Source organism: Echinops telfairi, unplaced genomic scaffold, assembly GCF_000313985.2.
Source record: "Echinops telfairi isolate 266 unplaced genomic scaffold, ASM31398v2 ScPeMD7_7421;HRSCAF=8459, whole genome shotgun sequence".
In the NCBI taxonomy this organism is placed as follows: Eukaryota; Metazoa; Chordata; class Mammalia; order Afrosoricida; family Tenrecidae; genus Echinops; species Echinops telfairi.
The window spans coordinates 17,526,746-17,537,578 of NW_022111321.1; the positions used below are offsets into that span (position 1 = coordinate 17,526,746).

Sequence of the window (10,833 nt, forward strand, 5' to 3'; positions counted from 1 at the left end):
GCTACCTAAAGCTCTCTCCTGTGGTTTCCTTCTCTGCAGCTGTGGCTCCAGAGCCCTTTAACACCTTCCTCGCCAAACTCTGTTGTAGTTTCTTAGTAGGTCTGTATTAAACCTAATGGTTTATGTACTTCCTTTATGTACTAGCGGCTCTCGTGGTCTTTTTACCTTTTAAGTTAGCTAATTCTTTGGCTTTAGGCAAAGGGCCATCTCTGCCCTTTTAATATGTGGCTATCTTAAACTCTTTTCACTTCATTTCCTTTGATTTCCTGTTCCCTACAAACTTCACCTCCCTCAATAAATCTATTAATTGAAGGTCTCGCTCTGTCTCTTGTCTCTTAAAGACTTTACACTTACCTGTACCCATTACTGTATTAAGGTTCCCTATAGAAAACAAACGGAATACTCAAAATAGGTTAATTCAAAGAAAGTTTACAAGGAGATTATTCATAAAGCTCTGGGTGTAGGGAGAAGTCACTGTTATAAGGGAGAGTGAGTCTCGTGGATCCATAACCAGCTCTAAGTTGGAAGGCATTACTGGAGGAAACAGTCAGGTCATCAGTTGACTTGAGAGCTGTTGTTTAAGACTTTGCTGAAGGAGCACAGCCAGTCCACGTTGACCTCACAAGAAGGGCACAAGGAAAACATACCTCTGAGACACTTTTCCCTCCCACTCGCGCTCCTTCTCCCCTATCTGCTGCTCACTGATGAGCCTACTGAAGAGTCTGGGCACAGAAACCCCTTGATGTCATCCATCAAGCTCCGTCTGGCTCTTAGGGCAGAAGGAATGATGGCTAAGGGCATAAAGGAGCAAATTCAAATGATCTGTCAAATCTCTTTCAGTGCAGTCGTGACAGCAAGTACAGTGGAGCAAACCACGCTGGGTCTGGTGCTGCTCATACCACTGTGGCAGCCACCATGTCCGTCCATTTGCCAAGGGTCTTTCTCTTTTTCGCTGCCCCTCGCAATGTCCTCTCCTAGGGAATGATCTCTTCTGCTAACATGTTCAAAGTAGGAGAGACGATGCCTTGCCATCCTTGCTTATAAGAGGCATAGTGACAGTATTTCTTGCAAGCCAGATGTGTTGGCTCCTTTGGCAGTCCATGGTGCTTCAGTATTCTTCGCTGGCACCAGAAGGCAAAAGCTTCGATTCTTCTTTGGTCTTCCTTATTCCATGTCCAGCTATCGCCTGCGTATCAGGCAAGTGAAAATGCCATGGCTTGGGTCAGACACACCTTAGTCATCAAAGTAATATCCTTGCTTTTCCACACTAACCCTTCGGGTAGGAATATGTAAATCATATTAGTGTTCTATGTTCAAGAGCAAGTTTCGGAGTCTCTTGTGACAGTGGTTTTGTATGTTCTTTTTTCCCTGTCTTGTTAATGACCTTTCTTCATGTGTGATATTCTTGACACCCCACAAGTCCCCTGGTCTCTGGTGATCAGTGGTCAATGTTTTAAATCTATGAGGGGATACCCAAAAAAACCTAATGCTCATTTGTTTTTTTGGTGTGAGAGGGATAGTTCATTTGGAGTTCTTTCCAGGAGGTCAGACTGTTGATCAAGTTTTTTATTTAGAGGTTCTGAAAAGATTGCATAACAGTGTGAGACAAAAAGGCCTGCTTTGTGGCAGATGGGGACTGGTTTTGCCACCACGACAGTGCACCTCTCACACAGCCAACTCAGTGTGCCAGTTTTTGGCAAAAGACGGCGTGCATCTCTTGCCCCACACACCTTACTCATTTGACCTTGCTCCCTACAACTTCTTTTGTTTCCGTGAATGAAGAGGGACATTAAAGGACAGCAATTTGATGACATAGAAGAGGTGAAGAAAAAAGTGAGGGAGATGCTGTCACCCATCCAAACAGATGAGTTTGAAAAATGTTTCCAAGAGTGATATCGCAGATTTAACAAATGTATTAAGTGTAATGGGGAGTAATTTAATGTGATAAGGTTGTTTTGTAAGACAAAACACTTAAATACCTAGCTTTGAAAATAAACATTCTGGGTTTGGGGGGTACCCCTTGTATTCTTCAGGTGTTTTCTAAATCCAGGTGGGATCGACTCCGGGTTGTATTTTGGCTCTCATGGACTTGTTTTATGTTCTTCAGCTTCAGTCTTAACTTGCATGTGAGCAATTGATGGCATGTTCCATGGTCGGCCTTGGTCTTGTTTTGGTTGCTGATACTGAGCTCCTCCATCATCTCTTCCCACAGATGTAATCAGTTTGGCTCTTGTGTCTACTATCTGGTGAAATCCACATGTACAGTCACCATTTATGTTGTTAAAAAAGCTATTCACCAAGAATAAGTCGTGGGTCTTGCAAAAGTCTATCATGTGATCATTACCTTGTTTCTGCCACCAAGCCCATATTTGTCAACTGCTCTTCCTTTCTCTTTGTTCCAAGGTTTACAGCCCAAGCACCAGTAATTACCAATGTATTTCAGTTGCTTGTGTGCTCAATTTCAGACTGGATACAGTGGTAGAATCCTTCGATTTTTCATCATAGGCTTTAGCGGTTGGTAGGTAAATTCAGTCATATTTACAGTCTTCCTTATAGGTGGATGAATATTATCCTATCATTGACCACATATAATATACTTTTTGACAGGGAAGATGACACCATTCCTTTTTGATCTATCATTGCCAGCATAGTAAGCCATATGATTGTCAGAATCCGAATGACCAAACCAATTTCAGCTCACTAATGCCCTTTTGCCAATTTCTAATTTCCCTAGCTTCATACTAAGTACATTCAACATTCCATAATAATGGGTATTTTCAGTTGTTTCTTATCATTTTGAATCATGCCAAATCAGCAAATGAAGTTTGACTCCATTCCTGTCATTGAAATCGACTCTAATTTTAGGAGGCAGCTCTTCCAGATCTAGTTTGAGTGCTTTTGACCCTGAGGAGCTCATCTCCTGGCACTATACTGGACAGTCTTCCACTGCGATTTCTACGGTTTGCAGTCATTTTTCAGAAATGGCCCACCTGTTCTTTCTAGTCCAAAAGCTCTGTTGAAACTTGTCCACCATTGGTGACCCTGCTTGTATTTGAAATACCGGTGGTTTAGCATCGCAGTGACACACAGCTACCACAGTAGGACAAACGGACAGACAAGTGGTAGAAAGAGAGGCTAGGACATACTTATGTGGATGAAGGGAAAAGCAGTGTCCAAAATGTACACAAAAAGCTTAGTACAAAATGATCAAGGCAAAGGCAGACACTGGTAGAAGCACACGAGTTAAAGGCAAAAAAAGCAGTTACTACTATATACCTAATCCTGCAATAACTGTAATAGCAATAAGTCAGTTAGTGGATACATGAATAGACACACAAGCTGAACAGGTCTGGGAAGGTGAATGGGACTATACCTTGATAGAGGCTATTTCTACATATGTACAAAGGGGTTTCAAAAAGTTCATGGAAAAATCAAATGAAATGATTAATGGAATTTTACCATGATCTTTTTAAAGCCCTTTTAAAATTATGTGTACTGAAAATATATTCATGAATATAGTAGTGCATGCATGAGGCAAAGCTATTCAAACTTCTTAGTCATAACCAAACACTTAGAGGGAATGAGTCTTTGGGGGCTCAAGACCTTGTTTGGAGGGACACTAATGTTGCATGTCATAACATAGCCCACAAAGACAATGTTCTACACCCCACTTTGGTAAGTAGTGACTCGTGTCTTAAAGCTTATGAGAGGCCATCTAAAATGCAACCGCTGGCCTCTTCCTGTCCAAAGCAAAGCTAAAAGGAAACAATCAGTCCAAAGGATGAATGGACCCTGCAAACTTTAGTCTCCTTGGCCCTGAGACCAGAACTAGATGATGCCTGGCTACCACTGCTACCACTTTGAAAACCATCATGCTTGCAGTGTCTGCCTCTGGTGGGAGAAAAATCATACAAAAGACCAGTCTTATTGATGTGGTCACAAACAAGGAAGCTCTTGAAACTGTGGTCCTCAGTCACTCTTCCACTTGGAAGTGAACTTATGCCCCTGGTTCAACTTTGAGCCAAACAGGAGACAGGTCTATAAGGTGAACTATAACTTCAGGGAGATATGCACCCTTCAGACAGTCAAGCACATGAGATAAAAATGGCAGCATTTGCTTAGGGATAAACTCAAATGGCAGGCAGGAGTAGAAAAGTTGGAAATGGAAATTGTAAACATGGGAGGAAGTGGAAAGAATGCTGTTGCACTGTGAGATTGTAATCAACATCAGAACATAAAATGTGCATGGATTACTGAAGAGAAACCAATTTGCTCTGTACACTTTCATCCAAATCTCAATAAAAAGTTTGTGTAGGTGCTGGAAAAATTGGATTTCCCTCTGCCGAAAAATGAAATAGGACCCGTACCTCATCCCAAGAAAACTAACTAAAAATAGATTAAATACCTAAATATAAATCTTGAGCTATAAAGATTATTAATGAGAAAATATGGACAAACTTATGGGGCCTAATACAAAACAGAAAAAAACTATCAAGCATAACGGGGGGAAAACATAAAACACAGCAGAAGACAAAATAGTTGACTGAGACCTGTTAAAAATAAGACCCTTATGTGTATCAAATGACTCTGAACCCCCAGAGGAAAAAAAATTGTCTGGTGGGGGCAAGCACACAGCAGACAAGGGATTAATACATAAAATGTATAGAAAACTACAACACATCAAAAATAAAAATGATAAATAATTGAATTTTAAAATAGACCTCCAGATTCTTTACTCCTCAGCCCTACACACGGGTCTGAGTGGTTATAAAAGGAGGAAAAGTGGAGCTGACACTGACTTGAATTCTTCTGTGGCAAACAGCTAGCTTAAAAGAAAGAAAGAAAAGAACAGACAGTTCACCAAATAAGAGATCCACGTGGCGAGAAAGCATATGAAGAAATGTTCATGATCATTAGCCACTCGAGAGCTGCAAATCAAAACAACAATGAAATACAGTGACAATGACAGCCAAATACAAAAAACAAAAACACAGAAAATATCTAATGCTGGAGAGGCTGCTGAGAGACTGGATCCCTCATACACTATGGGAAACAGAAGGATTTCTCCCAAGTTGTCTCCCCCAAATATATGCCAAACTTAGCTGCTTGCGAATGACGATACACTTGGAAGTCATCAGAAGTAGATCAGGGATTATTCTCCCTAAGAGATATCAGCCATCTAGAGCAAGCAGACACCACTGTTTATCCCACAATAAGTAGGGCCCACTCCCTACTCCTTGTAGGAGACACCAGAGAGGTCAAACCCGCCCAAGGGTGACCAGGGTTAGGCTGCCATCATGAGTCTAGGGTCTGCCCATCTTGTCACATGTATACCCCTAGACCTTCCCATTCCTATGGGCACACCCCTAGCTCATCCCCTTCCTGTCATGCTTATGCCTATCATATATCCCCTTCCTATGATGTGTATGCCTATTGTACTGCCCCTTCCTGTGATGTGTGGTTACCTGTGATCATGTCCCCCTAATGAGAGATAACCCCTGGTTAGCAATAAAGTTAGGGCTCTACTGCTCTCACTCCCGGGGCTCTCCTGCTCTCATGGCCGGGCTCTCCCCACGAGGACCACCAAGCGGGGCTGAGGTAAGTATGCTACTATGAATTGTGTCTGACTCCATTATTCTATCTCTTCTCTATCTCTCTTGCTCTATGACTTTACTATAATCTTTACTTATTATCACTGTACAATTGCGCCTACCGAACCTGTGATGATTTGTTGGGGGGCTCTCCTTCACCCCACAACACACTGCTGGTGGGACTGTAAAAATGAGCAACCACTGTGGAGAGTGATACAGCATGACCTCAAACAGCCAGGAATAGGAATTCCATATGACCCAGCAATCGTTTGCTGGGTGAACACCCTAAAGAAGTAAGAGCCATAACACAAACGGACATGTGCACACAAAACAGTGCAGCACTGTTCACAACAGGAAGAAGCTGGAAACAATCTACATGCCTACCAGTGGAAGAATGAGTAAGAAATTTTGGTACATACACACAGTGGAATAGTATGCAGTGCTGAAGAATAATGAAACTGTGGAGAAGCTCATGTCATGGACAGACCTAGAGAACATTATGCTGATGAAATCAGTCTATCACAATAGGGCAAATACTGTTGGAGACCACTGTTATAAAGCCAAAATCAAGACAAAGGTTTTCATACAAAAAGAAACAGACTTGATTACTGAGGGAGAGAAGGCAAAACAGGGAACGTGGAGATATAAGCCCCTACCAAATTCTCAATAAAAAATCATTCAAAAAAGAAAAAGATATTCACAACTAGCTTTAAAGTTTTTTAAAATTTAAACACTGCATATCTCTTTAGTAAATGTAAGTATTTCATCAACTTACATTTGCCTCATCCATTCTACTTTTCTAATTTTTCTTTTCTTTTCCAAATCTTTCCTTCTCTGAAGTTTAGAGAAGTGGAATTTGCGTTCCTTTGTGTCTTCCAGCACAGTATTTTCAGTAGGCATCCAAAACTATGGAAAATTAAAAAAAAAATAATGTAATATCCAAATGTGTGACATACTGATTGTGAGTTTACCTGGGGATAGACAAGAACTTCTGCGTGTTCATAGGATTGTGCCGGTATATAAAGAGAAGGGGAGGGAAGCTCCCTTATGTTTCTAATCAAGTGACGAGTGAGTAGCACTTTGAGCCGTCAGAGATAGCTGTCTCCCAGGTGAAAGGGACACATGACACACAGAGATTGGCAAAGTTCCAGTGAACTGAGGTACTTAAGAAATGTCTGTTGAACAAACACATAAACGGCCATAATCAAAGAGAACACCATGTTGTCACATGAGCAGACCTGACCAATTAGAGCCGTTGATTCTTGAAGCCCCTGACTCTCCAGAAACAACACAGCCCCTCCCTTCTGACCCAGGATTGTGTGGCTTCCTTTGTTGGACTCTGTGAACTTTAATTTAAAATCCTGAGGGGAGCTGTTGCAGCTATAACTTCAGTGGAATGTCTATCTAACATGGGAAGTTTGGGATATTTAAAATCAGAGTGGGTGACTGCGAAACTATTCTATTGTTCTATTTTTTCCTTTTAATTTTTTTCTATTTTCTCGTTTCATGGTTTTGCTTCCACCTCACATGATTTTTACCCCTGGGAAGGGGCTAATACTACAAACTTTTCATCATTTCCCAGCCTATCAGCAACCTCTGGGTCTCATTTCTTCCCCTTTACCTCTTACTTCTACTTCTTCCAAACTGGTTTCTCACTTCCAATTCACTGCTTCCCCACTCTTCATCCCCCACCCCCACACAGAGACTCGGTCAGTTTTCCTAGAATTTTTTTTTTAAATCTCAGCTCTTATATCAAAATATTCAATTGATATCTACTGTATATGACATCAAATATAAATGACTTCATTTAGTACTTCACATTCTGGCTTAAACCATTATTTATTGATTAAAAGTCCTTTTCCTTAGCCAGATCAATCTGTTCTGCTGACTCTGTAATATGAGGGGATAACCCCCCCAAAAAACAGAAAAAAGCTCTGCTGGACAGAGCTTTCATAGTACACATTTTTCTTCCCTAGGCGAACATTGAGCAACTCACTCTGAGTTAGTGCACCTAGTGGCATCGCCTGGGATGAGTCTCTCTGGTCACAGTGAATTTTTTCATAAAAGCAGTTTCCCTCAAACCTCATTTTTTGTGATGGTCAATTTAAGAGAACAACATGCAGCTGTGAAATTTTGTTTCCTGTTTGGGAAAATGCTGCATAAACTGTTGTGATGTTGAACACAGTTTACAAGGACAGCACTATGGGAAAACTCAAATGTATGAGTGGATTTCTTGTTTTAAAAAAGGCAAAATGTTGATTGATGACAAACCTGGTTCAGACGTCTGTAAACTTCCTGAAAGGAGGAAAATGTCAACAAAATTCATGCACGTGCACTTAAAGGTGGGCCACAGGCCATTTAAGATATGGGGAATTTATCTGGACTATCATGGAGCTCGGTTCAGTGAATTTTAATGGAAGATTTGGGAAGGAGAAGGGTTGATGCGAAATTTGTGCCCGGGTTCTGATGACCAGGAAAAAGAACATCGAGTGCAAAGAATAGCTCTGGAGCGACCCAGACTTTTTTCCAAGGTCACTACTGGTGACAAGACCTTGTGCTTTTCTTACAACTCTGAAAGCAAACATCAATCAAGCCAGTGGAAGATGCCATCATCACTTTGCCGCCCCCCCCCCAAAGCTCATCAAGTGAAATCAAAGATCAAGATGATGTTCATTTGTTTTTGCTTTTTTTATGTGAGGGGAATCGTGCATTTGGAGTTCATTCCACCAGGTCAGACTGTTCATCTAGCTTTCTGTTAGGAGGTTCTGAAAAGATTGCATAACAGTGTGTGACCCAAAAAGCCCTCATCTATGGCAGACGGGGGACAGGTTTTGCCACTAGAACAATCCACTTGCTCAGGCAGCCATCTCAGTATGTCAGAGTTTGGCAACAAACAGCATGTCTCTCTTGCCCCATGTACCTTAAACTTACCTGACCTCGCTCCCTGCAACTTCTTTTTGTTTCAGAGAATGAAGAGGGACATGAAAGACCAGTGATTTGACAACATAGAGGAGGTGAAGAAAAAAACGAGGGAGGTATTGTCAGCCATTCAGACAGATGAGTTAGAAAAGTGTCCAAGAATGGAATGGTAGATTTGACAGATGTATTAAATGTAGTGGAGATTACTTTGAAGGCAATCAGGTTGTTTTGTAAAAAAATTTAAATACATAACTTTGAAAAAAATTCTGGTTTATTTGTGTAGCCCCTTGTATGTATGCCTGTCTGTTCATGCTGTCTCCCCAGCCTGGTCTAGTCCTACCTTCCCTCCACTCCTTCATCTTTCAATTCTTATGTATCCTATGTAACCTAATTTAAGTCTTTGTTCCTTGTTCATTAACCTCATTCTCTTCTGAACTTCTAAAACACTTACTACGCAGACCATTACTTTTGTACTTAATAACAATCTTTTAAAAAGAATAATATGTTTTACATTAGTTAGCTCTCTGATGTTTCTTAAAGGGTTTTTATTGTAAAAGGCAAATTAAAAAAACAAAGCAAAATATATGTACAGGGCTGGCCCAATCTCAACTATGTGGACAACCCCTACTCCAGTAGAAGAATTCACTTCAGAGGACAGCACTAAAGCTACAGCTCAGGGAGAGGGACATGTCTGATCAGAGCAGATGGGAGCAAATGAAAGGGGATGAAGAGAGAGTGGAGAATATCCTGGCCCACCAAGTCCTGTAGACAAAATTCCTGCTCAGAGCAGCCAAGGCACAGAGAAACCATAGGACCAGCCCCACCATGAGACACGACATCTCTCACTGACCCATAACACTACAGGGACAACACTGGAGATACAGTGCGGTAATTGTGCCCAATGTGACTCCACCACACGGAGACGAAACTCTAAGGGCATGCAAAAGAACAAGAGGAACAGAGCAACGTAGTCCCCAGGGAATGCCAAAAATAGACTGCGAGGCCAGGGCATGGCACCCCTCAGACTCAAATGGAAAACACTTCTAAAGGTCAATAGACTTTGAACTATTTATAGGCTTTTCTTTTTTTGTCCTTGGTTTTTGTTGTTGTTTTCTTTTCTTTTGTTGCTTTGTTTTGCTCTATCTTGTTTTTTGTGCATATTATTAGCTCTGCAGGTTTATCTAGATAAGATAGGTGGGATAAACAATCCGGAGGAGGAAACAATGGAACTAACAGTGGTGGGGTGGGAACGACACGGGAGAGGGGAAGGCAGAGGAAAGGAAGTGGGTGTTAACAAACCCAGGGACAAGGGAACAACAAGTGATCCAAAATTAGTGGAAAGGAGGGTGTAGGAGGCCTGGTAGGGCTTGATCAAGGGCAATGTAACTGAGAGGAATTATTGAAAGCCAAACATGATAGTGGGAAAGAGGAAAGTAAAAGTAACTAGAGGAAAGAATTAGGAGGCAAAGGGCATTTATAGAGGTTTAAATACAGGCATGTACATATGTAAATATATTTATATATGATGATGGGGAAATAGATCTATGTACATATATTTATAGGTTTAGTATTAAAATAGCAGATGGACTTTGGGCCTCTATTCAAGTATTCCCTCAATGCAAGAACACTTTGTTTTATTAACCTAGCATTTCATGATGCTCACCTTCTTGACATGATTGCTGAAGATAATAGTGGGTGCATAAGCAAATGTGGTGAAGAAAGCTGATGGTGTCCAGCTATCAAAAGATATAGCGTCAAAAAAAAAAAAAAGATATATCGTCTGGTGTCTTAAAGGCTTGAGATAAACAAGTGCCCATCTGGCTGAGAAGCAACAAAGCTCACATGGAAGACGCACACCAGCCTGTGTGATCACAAAGTGTCAATAGGAATGGGCATCAGGAATCAAAGAACAAAAAAATCATTTCATGGTGAATGAGGGGGAGTGTGGAGTTGGGACTCAACTCTGTAGGCAACTGGACATCCCTTTACAGAAGGGTCACGGGGAGGAGACTAGCCAGTCAGGATGCAGTATAGCACCAATGAAACATACAAATTTCTTCTAGCTCTTTAATGCTTCCTGCCCCCCACAATCATGATCCCAATTCTACCTTACAAATCTGGCTAGCCCAGAGGATGTACACTAGTACAGATAAGAGCTGGAAATACAGGAATCCAGGACAGATAAACCCCTCAGGACTAATAATGAGAGTAGCAATACCAGGAGGGTAAGGGAAATGTGGGGGGAGAATGGGAGAACTGATCACAATGATCTATATACAACCCCCTCCCTGGGGATGGACAACAGAAAAGTGGGTGAAGGGAG

General features: G+C 41.4%; 1 protein-coding gene across 1 annotated transcript in view; it reads right to left on the reverse strand.

Moving 5' to 3' along the window:
- CUNH11orf65 (chromosome unknown C11orf65 homolog) overlaps nt 1-10,833 on the reverse strand; it is a 61,681-nt gene that overhangs the window by 19,490 nt on the left and 31,358 nt on the right. Inside the window, exon 6 of the mRNA XM_045297763.1 lies at nt 6,367-6,497. Coding sequence (XP_045153698.1) covers nt 6,367-6,497 — 131 coding nt within the window. The remainder of the gene's footprint in view (nt 1-6,366; nt 6,498-10,833) is intronic.